We start from the raw sequence: 17,127 nt of genomic DNA, 5'->3' as shown, positions 1-17,127 counted from the left end.
AGGCATAGCCCCGGGGGGACCATCAGAGGCGGATGCTGTTCACTGGTTCAGTGGCTCCACCTCCCCTACGGCTTTGGGCTTCATTTGGCATTGACGAGAAGCAGTGGAAGGCGACTGTATACTCCAGCGGCTCAGCGCCGGCCGGACCTTGGACGCCCCGTCTCTCGCCTTGTCGCTCTTCGATGGCCACGGCACATGGTGACCTGACGGAAAGCAACGCTGCGTGCTCTCGCGCTAGAGTTTGGCCTGCCGGTCTGCAATCACGATGCCTCGTTGTCAGTCTGCCAGTCCCGGCCATCTAAGCCTCAGCGTCCTGTGTGTGTGGCACCTTCCGCTGTGTCAATCCCGGTTCCCGTCAGTCTTGTTCGGGAAACAGCATGTCGAACTCCAGAAAGAATGACTTCTGTTCACCGCACCTTGGAGGCAAGCCGTTCACCTCTTCAAGCTTGGATCGAGCTATCGCCGCGCCTCGGAGTTGGCGACAAGCCCAGCAAGCATTCGTTATTTCTTGGATCCCACCCAACCATGTCCCCAGTCACCAACCCTTCGACGAGTCGCCATGCAAAGACCGAGCCCGCCCATTGCCGTCCCCGTGGACCTGGCTTTCGGCTTCGAACTTGAGTTTCTGGTTCCACAGAAGCGCGAGGGATACTCCTCCGAAAATCACAGTGACCGCGGCCCCTACACCGACGGGCTCCCGTTTCAATGGGCTTGCCCAGCCGACGAACACGATCCTAAAAAAAAGATTCTGGAGCTATGCACCGAAGTCATGTCGAGGCGCATCATGGGGACAATTATATGGTACCGCGTCCCGGACGCGACCTCTTCGGTGGAATGGGATCCCTTGGACGCCTCGTTCTGGGTCTTGCGGCCATCCACCCATGCCAAGGGTCAAGATTGTTGCCTTGACGTTTACAAATGGTTCGGTCTGAAGCTGCGCAGCCCCTTGTATGCCGAGGACAGGCATGAATATTGGAAATCGGAAACGCATATCGGCATCGCGTCATTACGGAATTCCGTCAGGATGCACGCCAACTCGACTTGCCCGTTCAACGTCTTCTTCGAGCCAAGCTGCCCTTGGTTGGAACTGACAGACTTCAAGAAGCTCTTCACGCTCCTGTAGCTCCTGGAAAAGGACCTATTTCTCCCAGTGTGGCCTAGGCGCGAGGATGACCCGGCCGGTCGGCCACCTCCAGTCACGACCCATTCCGCCGTGGCAGTAGGCCCTCTCAAAGGGGTTGAGAACAGCCAACCCCCCCCCGAAGATGCGGCCGTCATGGACCTGATTGTGCCCAGGCTACACGATGACGCAACGCAGGAGAGGATCCAGCGGCTCTGGACATGCGGCAGTTTCACCGACCTCTCGAAGGCCCTTTGCAGCCCCGACGGACGCCGACTTGCCTTTTCGCTACACGAAACCCCGGCCGACAACACGGACGACATGTCCATGCCTCCTGACCACGTGATCTTGTTTCAATACGGCATCTAGCATCCGCACTCTGACCTGGACGCGTTCGACTATTGGCTCTCTTTGGTTCAGGCGGTTTGTGGCTTGATGAAACTGGACGACAGCCGATTCAGGGATATGCTCCAACGCGTCGACAATCGCATCGAGTCGTTCAAAACATCTAGCATGAGCGACAACTGGCGCAGGGCATATCTCCTGGGTGACATGGGTGTAGACTCAACAGCCTACAACGGCTGGGACAAGATCATCCATGAGTATCGTCTCGGCGGCAGGCTGTCGCGCGAGCAGATCGACATGCACCCTACGCTGGACCCGTTTCCGTAGCTGCAGCTTCACGGGCCAAGCTCAACGGCCACGGTGCGGGAGCGGCGAGAACAGCGGGCCCTCGAGCCAGCGGTTTGTTATGGTTGTAGTGAGCACAGCGTGGATGCTCTATCCGGTCACATAGCGCAATAGGTTGACAGGATTACGAAGCATCCTTGAAAGCAAGAGAATACGTGGCAATTGCACTGCTCGGTTGCCCCTCATGCCGAGTTGTGTCCCCCTGCATGTAGCCTGACTTCTACGGAGATGATGGGATCGGCGAGAGCGGCTGTGAAGATGCCGGTGAGCACGTCGACGGAGGTGACGCCGTCATCTGCGGACTGCAGTTGTAGCTTAGCCGTCGTTTACGCATCCTCACTGACTGACTTGAAGCGACTCCCGCCGCTTGGGAGCTCCCGCCCGAACCCTCGGGCCCAGGCAAGCGAGCCCCGTCTTGCATCGACGACTGCTTGATGCCGCCCTGGCGTGGGCCACGGGTTCCTCGCCCACATCCCCGGCTCAGGGCTGCACTGAGAGTGACCGCGGCGGCCCCGGGAAGCAGACAATGCCCGGGACCCCGGCCGGGCTGCTGCAAGCAATGTATATCAAAACGCCGGAGTCGTCCCCGCAAACCGAGGCCATACTCGTGGGCATTGCCGGCCAACCGTCGGCCGTTCGATGCTCAGCTCGACTCCCTCGCCGCTCGAGCATGTGTGGCGCTCTCATAGCCATCCGTGGACCGGCAAACATGGCACTGCACTCGGGTCCCGTCACGAATGATCGTGTTTAACCGGTACACACGAGACACCTGGCTGTCGAGTCCCAGTCAGGTTTGTCCATGAGGGCGCCGCGGTTCGTCAGGTCTGTCATCAAGTCACATATCTCATGCCACTATCCTCAACAGGGGCCCCGACAGCTCATCAACAAGCCTCCCCCGTCAGCTCCGCACGTCCCCCACGACGCAGGTCATGATGACGTCGCGTCGCAGGGCTGTGCGAGCCCGCCGGGAGCGTTGGGCATTTCCATCCAATCCCGCACCAGGCCCCTTCCAACGGCTCATCGCCTGCCACCCAGAACCTGTCATCAGCCCTCCTCGTGACGGGACCCTGGCGCACGTCTACCGTCGGCCACGTTTATGTCGTCATAGGGCGACGCGGCTTGGCCTTGTTCTTGACGGGAGGGGGTGCAGCGGCCAAGGGTGATCGGCACGACATGTGCAGGCTCAAGGCCTCAGCCCTGGTCTCACCTTGGCGATCGGCGCTGTTCATGTCTGTGATTTGGTGCCCGGGTATCAACAGCCGGAACTACATGCCATCATCTCTCGCCACCTTGAGACTGGCTGCTTGGAGCTCTGTATAAAAGCAGTCATCATGATCTTGATAACGAAGAAAAGAGTCTCTCTCTACTCATTCAGCAAGTTATCCTGTGATCCCTTCTTCAACTCACACATTGAACGCCCTCACGCACTCTCAAGATACCCAAGTCTCCTCCAAGCACTCTCATGTGCCATCTCCCTCGCAAGCACAAACAAGACCCGCGCACCGTCCACTACGACAACCTGCCTCCTCCAGGAGCTCCCTCCGCCACCGGTCCAGCCATGACGGGAACGCACGCAAAACCCCAGCACAACCCCAACCTGCCCGGGCCTGCCCCGAACACGGCCGGGCCACACCGACACGACTGGCTCAACCGCCTGGACCCGACCGTCGACAGCATGACGAGCGGCGTCCAGGTCACCGGCCCAGGGGTCCACGGGCCGGGACGCGAGCCCGGCTTCGGCCGAACCCCTGCCTCTACACACGTGAACCAGTCCGGCGTGGGCACGGCCGGTGCAGCGTCGTCGGCTGCGCAGCGGCAGGATTACGCAGGCGAGTACGGCGCTCGACACGACTCGAAGCTGGGCAACACGGTCGATCCGCGCGTCGACGCTTCGCGCCAATCGGTCCCGGGCGTCTCGTCGGGCCCGGCGGCAGGCGTCCGCGAGGGTACGTACGGACCGCACGACTCACGGGCGGCCAATGCGCTCGACCCCCGCGTGGACTCGGACTTGGACTCGCGGGGTGCCGGCGCGACGATGCACGGGGGCTCCGCGCCGTACCCGGGGGCGGCGTCGGCGGTCAGCTCCGGCCCGGCGCCGAAGACGGCCGGAAAACATCGCTCCGACTGGGCGAATCGCTTGGATCCTACCGTGGATAGTAAGCCCAGGCATGATTATACCGGGGTTCGAAACGCTTAGAGCCTCGGTGGGAGGTCGTGCATCTGAGACAGAGGAGAGGCCTGCTTCGCTTGATTACCAAGGCTTGGATGGGATTATTTGTTGACGCGTGATGGCAGTCTTTTCTGATGTAGTAATTATACCCGGGCGATCATTTGGTATATTGATTATTTGTAGAAAAGCCAGAAACTTGACACGCCTCAAGGACGATTATGGAATTATGATGAACTGGATTGTTATGGATTTGTTTTATAACCAAAGGTACATGAGAGCAATGTCAAGTCACTGCCGGCTGGAGTAGTCTTACTGGCTTCCAAAGCACATTGATTGCAAGTCCTGGCCGGATCTATGATGGCCTGGGACAGAAGAACAAACTACATGGATCGCATTCACGGGGACGTGGGACCTTGTGCAATGGCCGTCGTGTTCCATGGGTTATTGCTATATGTTACAAGGCGTCTGAAGCTTCTAGCTCTCACCATATTTGCAACATCCATCTCTTCTTCAAAGATTACAGAATTGGACGAGATATGAGAAGCTTAGCCCTTGTCTCTCCCCGAGAAAAGTCTGGCGAGGCGACTTAATCGGCTCCAGATTCCGCCCATACATGAACAGCATCGACCGCTTGGCCAAGCACAGTCGAACGGCCCGCCATATCCCGGACCTTCTCGGCCACGGCTTTGCGCCTGCTTGTCGCCCGCAGACGCTCCACCTCGGGTCCGCTGCTGCTGCGCCTCTCGGCCGCGGATGACGCCGTCGGCGAGAGAGTAGAAGGCATGGTCCCAGCAACCCGAGCCCACCGACTTTCATCCGGGGTCTGGACAGCGCCTGCGGTATAAACATTGCCAGAGGGATGCGTCGCCGTGCCCGGAAACTCCAAACAGGCGTCTGGTGCTGCCCGTCACACGTCTGTACTGCCAGCTCACCGCCGAGCCCAACTTGAACCACCAAGGTCCGAGTCGATGAGCAAGACGCCCATCTCGTCTTCCCCTGTTGACGAGAAGAACAGCGGGCCAACATTGAACCCGGTTCCTCTCCACCGCCAGCATTGCCCGTCATGAAAGCAATGGCCTCTCCCACCCAGGCACAGCATCCGCGTGGTCCATTAGCCGGTGGCGCCGGCCGTCAGCCGAGGGCAGAGACTCCCCCTCCCAGACGACCCTGACCCGGGTCTCCAGCATCTCCATGATGGCGTCGGCGTCGGCAATTATAACCCTTTGTCTTTGGGTTTCCGGTCATCGATCCGCACCGGCACCTCGCGTGGATGATCAAGTTGAAGGCCCTGTTCCAGCACTCGAGGGCTTGTCGGGACCACGCAACAGCGGTGCATTTGCTGGAGCCAGTTGCCGTAGTCTCGGGCCGGAACGAGAGAGCATCATGTCGTTTCTGGGCCGGGCGAGGCAGCAGAGGTTGTGGTTGGCCTCGGCAGGGTCTTGCTGCGACGTGTTGAGTTGACACCCGAGTCGCGTCTCTCGGCCTGGAGTGTCGGCCACGTCCACCATATGCTTCGGGGCGGTAACAACAGTTGCTTGGATCCGAGGCGTGTCGAGGAGCGGGCTGGTGGCCAGGTGCCACCTCGCCCACCGCAACGTCGACAGGAGCGTCCTGACGTGCGCGTCCTTCTTCATCATCTGGTATAGGCAATCCATCGCCCCGAGTCGAAACGGGCGAAGAAGATGCCGCTGTCATCCCGCCGCCCGCCAACATAGTCTCTCTCGGCTTCTTCATTCTCTGCGACAGCCGTCTTTCGGGAGTTCACGCTCCGCCCCGTGTCCAGCGTCCAGGAGTCCAAGCCCTTCAGCACGTCTTGGGTAGCCACGAAATGGGTGCAATGGTGTGCGCACCCAAGGTCGGTACACGCGAGAGAGGCGTGAAGTCGTCCCGGAACTGCTGGGGCTTGCGAGGACGAGGACCTTGGCGTCGCCTCCTGGCTGGGGCGGCAGCGCCAGCTGAGTGTCCGTTCCCATCTTGTTGACTCCCACTCGGCGACGAGGGCTGCCGACTCGAGTGGCCTGGCGATTCCCATCGATCCAAGTTGTCTGACGGCTTCCGTGTCCGGCCACGCGTCTCGGCCGCTCACTCAGGTCCAGCAACCTCCTCCCCGCCTTTCTCGCCATCCTCGGCCGCTTCTTCCTCGTCTTCTCCATGGCGGGAATCGGAGCCCGGGTTGTCGACAAACTCGGCGTCGAGCTGCGCCTTCTTTCTCCGAGCCACTCCCCTCTTTACCCTCTCTACTCGGTCAAGCACCTCCTCGTCGTCTTGCATTTTCGCGGTGCAATCCGCAGCCTCCTTTTCGAGCCGAGGCCCGAGCTCTGCCCAGATCTCGTCTGGCCCTGGCCAAGCTTCACGGCCTCGCTCCCGTGGTAGGTGAACGTGGGCTTGGTGTCTCGGAGGAAGATCCAGGATAACAGTCAAACGGCCAGTGAAAGAAGGCTCGCTGGAACGTATCTTGTCTGCACTCTCCACCGGGGCCTCCCCGTTGACACGTGGGTTGCCCGCTTGTCGACCAAGGTCGGTTGCCACGAGAGTCGCGATGGTCGTGTGCAATGTCATGGCCATTTCCGGCTGCCAGTGATGCTCGCCAAAGGTCATCTCTGCAGGTCCGAGAGTCTGAGCTGTACCCGTGGTTGAAGGCGCCTGAAGGATCCTGGACGCCGCCTCCTTGCCGACACTTGTCCTCCAACCCTTGTCTGGCCCGCCAAAGCTCTGGTAGAAGAGCGGCAGACCGGTACCTGGCCACCCTAGTATGAGATGAGACGTCAGTGCCAGAGCACGACGGAGCTTGAGACGTGTAGCTTGATACGTACACGAGTGCGTGAGCGCGGCCGCATCCCGGCAGCTGCGCCGGGTCGAGTTCAAAGCGAGTTCAAAGCCAGATGCCCGCCGTAGCATCGTCTTGCCCGACCAGGTCCTCACGCGCAAGTCCTTGGAAGCTCCACCGCGGCCTTTTACAAGTCGAAGAAACTCCCGACTTGCGTTGTTGAGCTCCCCGGCGGCGGTGTTGTGTAGGTCCTTTCGCCAATACTCGTCCTGGTCAGGGCTGGGACCGAGCCCGCCAAGCGGCCGGACAAGAAGGAGTTGTCGAAGTGATCGCGGAGACCAAGAGACAGGGAAGGGCAGTATCTAGGACCGCGAGTCAGCGCCGTAATCTCAAAAGGGGGACCAACACTCACTCTCTGCCTCGACAGCGTCGAAAAGCCGGCCGGTCTTGCCTAGGTAGTCGCAGGTGAAGATTGGAGTCCGCAGCGTCAAAGACTCATGTGCATGCATGGCTCAGGGTTGATGAGTGAGTCAAAGGCCAAGTGAGACTGACTTTGGATAGTCAAGAGTGAGAGTGACGAGTGACGAGTGACGGGTGAAGAGTGAAGAGTGAAGAGTGAAGAGAAAAGAAAAAAGAGAAAAGAGAGAGGTTGCGTTTTGAGGGAGAGACCGACAAAGAGCCAAGAAGAAGAAGGGTCGAGATGCAGGGCCGAGGGCCAGGGCTATTTATGCGTCTCCCGCGGGGGGACCGGTGGCCTGAGGCACGCCTCTAGGGCTAGGGTTGTCCGGCATTGTCTGTGAATCACGCCGTTGAGGAGCGGTGTTCGCCATTGAGGCGTTTGCGTTGGTTGCTGCATCAATGTCCACGGCCGTTGCCGCAGGGAGAGGGAGAGTGAATCACGGCTGGCCGCAGCTGCCTTGGCCTGCAGGACCAACAACGCGTCTATCAACATGTCCGGACACATGCAGAAGTGACAGATGAATCGGCTCGTGAGGCTCTGAATAGCGATGGGCGTGATGGTTGCCGTTTGAGCCACAATGCTGCCCTTGTCACCTGCTATTGTTGCCAAGGGTTCCTGCCCTCTTCTCAACCAGCCTCTTCTCGCCATATTGATTCTTGGCTCCGTCCTTGTCCCATGGCCGGGTCCTTTTCAGCCCCAATGTAGGCAACATTGAATGGCGGCTTGTATCCCGTCGCTTCTGCATGGCCTGGAGCAAGCCTCGGCCGCGAAAACGAGAAGCACCACGACGGCCCACGATGATCTTTCCAGTGTCGGTTCCAGTCATCCAGCCCGAGCCATCTGTCCTAATCACACGTAAATGCTGCATGTAAGTGCCGGAGCGTGTTGTACGGCTTAGCCAACTTGTTTGGCTGCGTGCGCCACACGTTGCAATATTGAATATCCAGGTCGAATGCCCCGTCCTTGCCAGGCCATGGACCACTCACTGTTGGCCTGGGAACCGGGCGCTTACTGAAACTGGACTTGGGATAGTGAAGCCGAGCCATCGACACTTGCTGAGCGAGCTATTACTCGGGCATGGCGGACGCCCTTGGTTTTGAAACCCTGCTCCCCTGATAAACAGCCTCATTTCGATAATGGTCGGCTTGAGCTGTCGGAGCATTTTCCAGGCGCAGCTCAGTTCACAGCTGTCCACCTCCCCTTCGCTCCGCGGCATGTCCGGGCACCGACAACTCACCCTGGCTCCGACAAGTCGAGGTTCCGGCCCCGAGACAAACCGCCGGCCCCGCTCCGCTCCGCTCCGTCGCCACGCCCTACGTCCTACCCTCCGCCATGCCCTCCGCCATACCCTCCGCCATACCCATCAGACCACGGCAGAATGTACGTCGAATGCAGCCCCTTGCTGGAACCAGTCGTCGTCATCATCCCTCCTCTCCCCTCCCCTCCTCGCTTAACCCTCATGTCGCATTCACAAAAGTTGAGACACTGTGGACCGGCGCGTCTTCCTTTGTCTTGCGTGCATTGACACCTGATTGTCCCTGTTTCCATCCTCTTGAATCTGCCCAGTCTTCTTCAACCCCACACCATGAAGCCCGACATCCTCCTCCTCGCCGCCGCCCTCGCCGGCAGCGCCCTGTCGTCCAAAGAGCCGGCCGACAGCTTCGACTGGGACGCCCTCGCGCCCTCGCCGGACCTCGAGTACCACGACTGCTACGCCGCCTACCGCTGCGCCCGCCTCGTCCTCCCGCTCGACTGGGCCAACGCCTCGGACCCGCGCACCCTCTCCCTCGCCGTCATCAAGCTGCCCGCCCTCGTCCCGCCCGAGGACCCCCGCTTCGCCGGCTCCGTCTTCCTCAACCCCGGCGGGCCCGGCGGCTCCGGCGTCGACCTTTTGCGCGCCAGCTCCCGCCGCCTGCGCCGCGTCATCGACAAGCCCGGCCGCCGACACTATGAGCTGGTTTCCTTTGACCCGCGCGGCGTCGCAAACAGCCGGCCCCGCGCAGACTGCTTCCCCGGCGCCGCCCTCGAGCGCGACGCCTTCCTGCTCGAGGCCCGCGGCACCGGCGCCCTCGATGCCGGCCGCCACGCCGTGCCCTACATGCTCGGCCTCCACCACGGCTACGCCCGCCGCTGCAGCGCCGCAGAGGCCGCCGAGCACATCTTTGAGTACATGAGCACCCCGAGCGTGGCCCGCGACATGGTCGAGATGGTCGACAAGATTGCCGAGCTGCGCGCCCGCGACGCCGCCCAGCAGCGGCCCGAGCTGAGGAAGAAGCGCGACCGTGAGGATGTGGCCCGGCTGCAGTACATGGGCTTCTCGTACGGCACCGTCCTCGGCAATTACTTTGCCGCCCTGTTCCCGGAGCGCATCGGCCGTCTTGTCCTCGATGGAGTCGTCGACGCCGTCGACTACGCAACCGGTGCGGTAGGGGACTTCACCTCTGTCCGTCAACGCGTGCTCCGCCGTCAGATGCTGACGCCCAAGACCATTGCCAGGGCTGGCTCTCCAACATCGTCGACGCCGACGAAATCGTCAGCCGCTTCTACGCCGGCTGCCACCGCGCCGGCCCCGACGTCTGCGCCCTCGCCCGCTCCTCCGACGAGTCGGGCCTCGACATCCGCGCCCGCATCGATGCCTGGCTCGCCGCCATCGACGAGTCGCCGCTGACGGCCTCGATCTCGCCCGCCGGCTCCGTCGTCGCCCTGACCTCGCGTGACATCCGCGAGCTCCTCGGTTTCGCCATCTACAGGCCCATCGAGTTCTTCGTTCCCCTCGCCCGCGCCCTCGACGCCGCCATGGCCGGCAACGCCACCCAAGTCGTCCGCCTCCTCGACCGCCGCGCCTCCGTGCCTCACCTGCACGACGCCTGCGCCGTCGACGGCCACGGGAACCGCTCCGAGCTCCAGACCCGCGATGCTAGCCTCGGCGTCCTCTGCTCCGACGGCGACAGCGTCCGCGACAAGGACACGCCGTGGTGGCGTCGCTACGTCGACGCCCAGCTCCGCAAGTCGTCCGTCATGGGCGCCTACTGGTCTGCCATCCGCATGCCCTGCGCCGCCTGGCCCTTCCGCACAAACTGGTCCTTCAAGGGGCCCTTCACCACCCCGGAGCCCCGCCTCGGCTCCGCCGGCCGTCCCGTCCCCGGTGAGCCGGCCGCTCCGATCCTCTTCCTCTCCAACCGCCTCGATCCCGTCACGCCCCTGCGCGCTGCCCGCGCCATGGCCGCCAACCACCCCGGCGCCGGCCTCGTCGTCCAAGAGGGCCTCGGCCACTGCGCCCTCGCCACCGCCGACAGCGACTGCCTCACCCGCATCGTCGCCGACTACTTTGACTCGGGCGCCGTCCCGTCCGAAGAGACGACGTGCCATATCGACTGCGGGCCGTGGGACGACGGCTGTGCCCTGTCCGGCTACCAGGACCACCTCGATGCCTCCACCATTCGCCGTCAGTCGACTTTACCGCTTGGTGTTTTCCCCTGACAACGGGCCATGCGCTCTCACGTAGCTGGGCCCATGAACTCAGCCCCTGTTCTTCATCCATGTTAGCTTCATCAATATCAACACCCGACACGGCAGTACGCCTGTCCAGATATCCCTCACCCAAAGCCTCATGTCAGTGTTCAGTGTGCACCGTCGCCTTTTGCGCCGCCGTCCGTCGACTCTTCATCGTCCAGCCATCGCCTAACCTGCTCTGCATACGTCAGCTGCGCTGTCTTCCATTTGTCTGCCGGGCTCACGCAAAAAGACAATGCCATGTTGCACTCGTTTGATTCGGCATTATCAAGATACATTGCCATTCCTCCAGCCATTTCATCATATTACCCCGAGCCTGCGCTCTCAATCATGTGCTGCCGTTCCAAGAAATCAAGTGTCAAATAGTCTCAGTCAACAACGGAGCAAAGATTACCACATAGCAACATGCTACATCAAGACCGCCATGGCGAAACTCAATCAGTAGACAGAGTCCCAGATGTACTCATCATCCAGCCGCTGAAGACCAGCCGGAGTCCAGTGCCAGACTCCCCGACGAAGGGCCAGTTCGACAGTCTCGCGCTTGACGTGTTGGGGAGTGGCGCTCGCGCGACAGCTCGCCGCCTCGCAGCTATTGTCAGTCCAGCCAAACTTGAAGTCGTCGCCCCACCAGGCCCGCAGCTCAATGCCGACGCGCAGAGTGACGAGAATCGACGTGATGTTCTTGTAGCCGACAAAGTCGACGGGAGTCAGCGGGCAGTTGCCGTTGGCAAAGCTGGGGCAAGCAGGGACGCGCTTCGTCTCGGACCAGGCAATGGACTGCTCAAAAGACAGCCCCTCGTTGAAAGTGTAGGCCGAGACCTCAAACTCGCACCACTCCTCGTTGCCTGCAGCGGCACATCCAAGTTGGGCCCCGAAGAAGTCGAATCTGAAGCAGGGGCTTGCCGCGTTGGGGCCGACACCGACCTCCGCCGCGTCACCGGTGCCCTGGTGACTGGCTGATGGGTTTGCGAGTGAGGCGGGAACAAACTCTACGAGCTGGCCACCAGAAGACGGGAGATATGACTGAGCTGCCTGCGACGCGGGGGGGGCGACTAGAAAGCCTTCAGAGAACCAAATGTCACCAGAGGGATTGAACAGTGGTCCAGGCTTCACGTCGTCAAACTGTGTCTGTCAGCCAGTGTTCAAGAAACTGTGAAGGCCAGGAAGACTTACATTGACAGTCGTGTTTCCGATCTTGCCTCCAGAAGAGCACATTGCAGAAGGACCGCTCGGAGCACCCGGCAAGACCTGAGACGTCGTCGGTGGGAACAAGACAGAGACGCTGGCGCCCTGGGGAGCTGGCGCAGGGGTCACCTCCGGAGGGGCGCTTGTCGATACGGTCGGTACGGCAACACTGGCGTTGCTCCACGCCGAGCTCGACAGTGAGAAACTGCATCAAATCAGTGGGTGCGAGAGAAAACGTGGGCAGGGCAACAAACCTCTCCTGGCGTCGGAACGCGCGCTTCTGGGGATAAAACGGCGCAGAAACAGTCACGGTTTCCAGGGTCGTCAGGGGAAAGTTCATGGTGAACGTCGTCGTCGGCTCGGGAATGAAGTTGGTCCAGGTGAGGGTTCGAAGCGTCGTCAATGTGCTGCGTCCTTGTGGGACAGACGGCGCGGACAGTAAGCCGTACAACCCAGCGTCAGGTGTGCTCCAGCCGTAGGCGTTCGGGGCAGGCTCTCCGGCACCGGATCCCAAAGCTCCCAGATCTCCGGAGCTGCTGCCATAGGGAAAGGGAAGCCCAGAGTCACCAGCAGCGCCCGGTGTTTCCACGTTGAGACCCGAGACCACGCCAGACGGAGGCAGAATTGTTTGCAAGTCGGGCACGGCGGCCCCATATGCATCTAGGCTGGGAACTCCCGGGACAGCAGTATTCAGAGAGCCACCCTGGCCAAGGGGACCAAAAGATTGGGCGGGGAGTCCGGCCGCGTTCGCGACCGAGGGGGCAGCCGGAGAGCCGAGACCCGTTGCGCTTGGGGTGAAGACGATGGTCTGGACAACAGGAGTCGCGACGCCATTGGGGCCCACAACGTCCACAGTGATGCAAGTTGTGACTGCACCGTTCGACGCGAAGGGGGGAATGCCTTGGGGAAGATTTGTTTGTTGTTGAGGCACCATTGAAGGTCGGCCAATGGTTGTTGCAGCAGGAAAAACGGTTCTTGCTCCTGCTGGGGTCAAGACGACAGTCTCGACGACGGGGGTGGGGACACCATTGGGTCCAAAGACCTCGACGGTGATGCAGGTGGTGATGGGGCCACCGGGTAATGAAAAGGGCGAGACTCCCTGAGGCAAGTCTGACTGGAGCTGGGGAGCGGCAGAGGGGAGGCCAAGCGCGCTCACCGTAGGCAGTGCATCGCTGGCAGGCATAACCACAGTAGACTCGACAATGGTTGGCTTGCCGTCGGCCCCGATGGCGGTGTAGGTGATGCACGTCGTGATGCCGGCGGCGCCAGCATTTTCAGGCTGAGGATTCCCAGGAGAGCCAGTGATCTGAGATGGCGCGCCCGTGATGACGCCTCCGGGAGCGTAGGTGGCGAGCGGTGTGGCATCCGGGCTGGGAACAACGTACGTGGTCTCAACAACAGTCGGAAGCCCATTGGCTCCGAGGACAGTGAAGGTGGTGCAGGTGGTGAGGCCGCCTTCCGGAAGTTCGGCTACGCCAGACTGGACAGGGCCGGGCAACTGAGTGACTTGAACGGGAACACCACCTGCGGCGTTTCCAGGAGCTCCGGCTTGGGTGTTTGCTGGGCCAGGGAGCACAAAGGTGGACTCAACCGCGGTCGGCCTTCCGTCTGCTCCGAGGAGCGTGTAGCTGGTGCACGTTGTGATGCCAGGGCCATTCGGGCCATTCTGGGATTGGACTGGGCCAGAGGCGTCCGTGGGCAGAGGACCAGAGGCAACAGTGAATGGGCCAGTGTGGGGGACCACCCAGGATGAATGGACAACAGTGGGAACGCCGTCGGCCCCAAGAACAGTGTAGGTGGTGCAAGTCGTCGAGGCACCTCCGTCAGGAGCCGCCACGCCTCCAGACGTGAGCGCCGTCACGAGGGGAGAAGGGGGGCTGATGGCAGTGGAGACAGCCTGGGGAGAGAGGGATCCTTGGTCATTGGGAAGGCCGGCCACCGTCGACACAGCGGGCCCGCCGTTGCCTTGCGGAGCTCCAGCTGGCCACTCCAGGACAGTCGCGTGCCCGTCGGGACCAATGTTCGTCACACAGGTGACTACTTCACCGCCGGCGGGAGCCTGGGCTGCGCCAGTTGCGAAAATGGTGTGCTCCGACAAGATGGTGACAGGAGTCGGGCCTTCAGAGCCGAGAACCCAATGAACCTCGGTATCAGTCACCACAGTGGGCCAGGCGGTGACTCCGTCAGCTCCCTTACGGCCAGAGCCGGGCGAGCCTGGGGCAGGGTTGCTGGGACCGTAGGGTGCGAGAGACCCGTCAGGGGAAGCTCTCAAGCTAGTGGGGGAGGGGAGAGCGCCGCCCGCAACCGTGCCGGCAGAATCTCCGTCCGACCCGACCGAATCAATGGTGGCAGCGGGCTGGGGCCAGGAAGCACCGGAGTCTTCCCCGTAGCCAGCAGGAGCGCCTGCAGAAGAGGGATGGGAAGAGGGGGAGGCATCGTTGGCAGCAGGGGAACCGGAACCAGCACCAGTGGCAGCTTCACCAGACTTGTCTCCCGCATCGGCACCATGGCCCCAAAGATCAACGGTGATGGTCGTGAAAGGGGAGACAGAAGAGCGCGTTGCCTGAGAATGACCAAAAGGAGAAACGCGAATGGTGCGAGTCGGGTTCAGGGTGTGATGGGCAGTCTGCTTGGGACCGCCTGCCGCCGAAAGAGAGCCACCAGCGGGAGACACAGGGCTGGTAGGGTAGACGGTCACAAAGACAGTCGTGGTGCCTTGCGCAACGCACGTCGGGCCACCAGGAGAGCCAGCGGGGAGGCCATCAATCGTGGCAGAGGCGCCGTTCCGGGGGGCATTGTCTGGCTCGCCGTACGAATCTGCACCAGAGCCGATATCAGGAGATCTGGAGTCCTGGTCAGCACAATGAGCAGTGACAGCAAGGGAGATGGAAACTCGCCCATAGCCAGCAACTTGGGCAGTCGACTGCTGCAAGAAGCCACTGGCAACCAGGACTCCGACAGGCGCGAGGGCACGCATCGCGGAGAGCCGGGCGGAGGCGTTGATCGCGGTTCGGACAATGGACCGAAGAGAGCCTGGGGTAGCAGCTGCGGCGACTGAGATCTAAATGACACAAAAAGGATGAGGGAAAGCGTTCGAGGTGCTCCGGAGGGCAAAAGCGTGATGGGAAAAGGATGAAAAGGAGAGACGACAGTTGGCGGATGGAAGAGAAGAGGGAGAGGTCGATGAGGGGCGGGAAAGGTTTGAGTAAGAGGGAGAGAAGGAGGGGCAGCAGCTTGCTGTGCCTTTGGGAGCAGGAGCGTCGGTTCATGGCAGACCGGTGAGGAGCCGGAAGACATCATGGGCAAGAGGAAGGAAGGTGCGCGCTGCCACCCACCCGCTGACCGCCACCGGCAACTCGGCAGTCACAAGATCGCAAGAGCAGGGTAACGCAGCGCGTAGGGAATTCCATTCAAAGTAGTCGGAAAGTGATTGTTGAACTGTGCGTAAATACAGACGACCGAGGCCGATATTCACGCCGTTGAGCGCAAAGCGCTTCATCCTCCACATCAGCGCTGGCGATGCCCTCGTCCTGCGAGTCCTGCGGTGCCGAGTGCAGTACTGAGGTCCCTGCGCGCGTACCAAGTACCAAAAGTTCGTACCTGCTTAAGCACCTTGATGGCCAGTCTTTGAGAGCTTCTTGCCTCGCTTGCTGCTTGCCAAGCCAGGCACCAGGCACCAGGCAGCCGGCCCGCACTGACCAAGTGCCGCCTCTGTCCAGATGGTGGGTCCGAGAAGAGGCCGACTCTTTCCTCTCCAGCAGAGCTTGACCGACACCAGCGCGCGTCGAAGGGTCGGAGGAGATGTTCCGATCACGCAATCAGCCTTGTGATGGGAAATAAGGCAGAGGCTGCTGCGTACTTTCTGGTAGATCAGCCGTGGGCATGAAGGAGTGGAGCCATGATTGCCCGGAGAAGCCGGAAACGCGGTGCCGAGAAGAAATTATTTCGTTAAAGCAAGGCACAGGAGTAGAGGCTCCGGTGAAGGGAAGAAGGGGAGTGAGGAAGACGACCGGCTGGTGATTCACCACCGGACCGATTCGCTCCCAGCTGCAGCGCCCCGGACGAAAGCAAGCAAGCGAGGCTAGGAGAAATCACGCTGCGTGGTCGGAGTACGGCGGGGGCGGTGACGAGCGCGATGGCGGCGAGCGCGATGGCGGCGAGCGCGATGGCGGCGAGTGCGATGGCAGCCGGGCATTGAAGTGAGGATCAACAACAGTCTGGCTGCGGCGCCTCTCCTCTTCCATCCTCGCTGCCCACATAGCCGAGCCGGCCGTCGTCGTCAAGAGGAAGAAGAAGGACAGGATAGGGATGAGCTCGAGGAGCATGGCCACGGTCCCAAACCACACATAGTCCCACGTGAGGCTCCGAATCTCTCGCTTCTGCTCGTGCTTGGACAGTCCGCGCAGCTGAAACCAGCGGTAATGCGACAACTTGCCGATTCTGGTCCCCGTTATGATGATGAAGGCTGGCGTTCCGACATACGGGACCAGGTTCAGGGGGAGGAAGACGATGAGCTCGACAATCTGGATGATGCTCCAGGGTTGGTAGATGGCGGGGCTGGTGGGCTTGCCCAGCATCTTGACGGCGTTGGACGCGTCGACGAAGAGGAGCCGGTGCGGAGAGACGAGGTGCTGGAGGCCAAGCTTGATCATGGTTGCCTGCCGAGTTGGTCAGCGACGACGAGGCGACAGGGAGTCACTGGCCGAGCTCCCACATCAAAGACGTCGACTCGGCACTCGTCAACAAAGAAGCCCTCGAAGAGCCCCTGGATAATGACGAGGCCTTCGCCGAGGGTCAAGACGACGGCGTTGACCCAGGCTCCCCAGCCGTGGAAGATGGCGAGAAAGGCATACTGGGGGAGGAAGGCAAAGGTGAAGAGGACGAGGTAGACGACGAGGGAGATGAGGGACAGCGGGAGCAGCCTGCCGACGAAGAGGGGCCAGAACTCGCGGTTGCGCACAAAGTACCAGATGCCGCGGAGCGGGTACGAGGCGCCGATGGCTGCGCGCTTTGGGTACGAGGCCCGCGGGCGAGATCCCGAGTCGATGCTGACGGGTACCGTGCCATCCATGGCGCGGAGACGAGGACGACGGCGAAGACGATCGAGCGCTTGTGTCTTTAGGGTCCGCGACTGAGGAAGAGGGAAAGGAAGATGGAGCGCACGCACAAGAGGAGGTGATGTGTTGATCGACAGCGCAGCCACAAAGACTCCTGACGCCTCA

The 17,127-nt window shown here is 61.4% G+C and overlaps 6 protein-coding genes across 6 annotated transcripts; 3 read left to right on the top strand and 3 right to left on the bottom strand.

Annotated features, from left to right (window-relative positions):
- Positions 1 to 559: 559 nt before the first annotated feature.
- On the top strand, positions 560 to 1,123 carry HRG_08417 (uncharacterized protein; the record flags this gene model as incomplete). Its single annotated transcript, XM_044866888.1, has 1 exon — positions 560 to 1,123. The coding sequence occupies one exon, from the start codon at positions 560 to 562 to the stop codon at positions 1,121 to 1,123; it is 564 nt and encodes a 187-aa protein (XP_044717775.1).
- A 2,245-nt stretch (positions 1,124 to 3,368) lies between these two features.
- On the top strand, positions 3,369 to 4,007 carry HRG_08416 (uncharacterized protein; the record flags this gene model as incomplete). The annotated part of the gene is made up of 1 exon (XM_044866887.1): positions 3,369 to 4,007. The coding sequence occupies one exon, from the start codon at positions 3,369 to 3,371 to the stop codon at positions 4,005 to 4,007; it is 639 nt and encodes a 212-aa protein (XP_044717774.1).
- Positions 4,008 to 4,566: 559 nt separating this feature from the next.
- Positions 4,567 to 7,256, bottom strand: HRG_08415 (uncharacterized protein; the record flags this gene model as incomplete). Its single annotated transcript, XM_044866886.1, has 10 exons — positions 4,567 to 4,880; positions 4,935 to 5,020; positions 5,067 to 5,207; positions 5,242 to 5,287; positions 5,353 to 5,617; positions 5,692 to 5,792; positions 5,875 to 6,032; positions 6,067 to 6,727; positions 6,794 to 7,109; positions 7,173 to 7,256. The coding sequence occupies 10 exons, from the start codon at positions 7,254 to 7,256 to the stop codon at positions 4,567 to 4,569; spliced, it is 2,172 nt and encodes a 723-aa protein (XP_044717773.1).
- Positions 7,257 to 8,792: 1,536 nt separating this feature from the next.
- HRG_08414 (TAP-like protein) lies at positions 8,793 to 10,687 on the top strand (the record flags this gene model as incomplete). The annotated part of the gene is made up of 3 exons (XM_044866885.1): positions 8,793 to 9,440; positions 9,513 to 9,632; positions 9,704 to 10,687. The coding sequence occupies 3 exons, from the start codon at positions 8,793 to 8,795 to the stop codon at positions 10,685 to 10,687; spliced, it is 1,752 nt and encodes a 583-aa protein (XP_044717772.1).
- A 471-nt stretch (positions 10,688 to 11,158) lies between these two features.
- Positions 11,159 to 14,882, bottom strand: HRG_08413 (protein family CysZ; the record flags this gene model as incomplete). Its single annotated transcript, XM_044866884.1, has 4 exons — positions 11,159 to 11,842; positions 11,894 to 12,110; positions 12,160 to 13,004; positions 13,062 to 14,882. The coding sequence occupies 4 exons, from the start codon at positions 14,880 to 14,882 to the stop codon at positions 11,159 to 11,161; spliced, it is 3,567 nt and encodes a 1,188-aa protein (XP_044717771.1).
- Positions 14,883 to 15,996: 1,114 nt separating this feature from the next.
- Positions 15,997 to 16,976, bottom strand: HRG_08412 (etoposide-induced protein 2.4 (EI24) domain-containing protein; the record flags this gene model as incomplete). The annotated part of the gene is made up of 2 exons (XM_044866883.1): positions 15,997 to 16,563; positions 16,620 to 16,976. 2 exons carry the CDS (start codon positions 16,974 to 16,976, stop codon positions 15,997 to 15,999), a joined length of 924 nt encoding a protein of 307 aa, XP_044717770.1.
- Between the last annotated feature and the right edge of the window lie 151 nt (positions 16,977 to 17,127).

Source organism: Hirsutella rhossiliensis (genome assembly GCF_020360975.1).
Source record: "Hirsutella rhossiliensis strain HR02 chromosome Unknown scaffold00010, whole genome shotgun sequence".
NCBI lineage: Eukaryota > Fungi > Ascomycota > Sordariomycetes > Hypocreales > Ophiocordycipitaceae > Hirsutella > Hirsutella rhossiliensis.
This window is presented reverse-complemented; position numbering and strand designations above follow the sequence as displayed.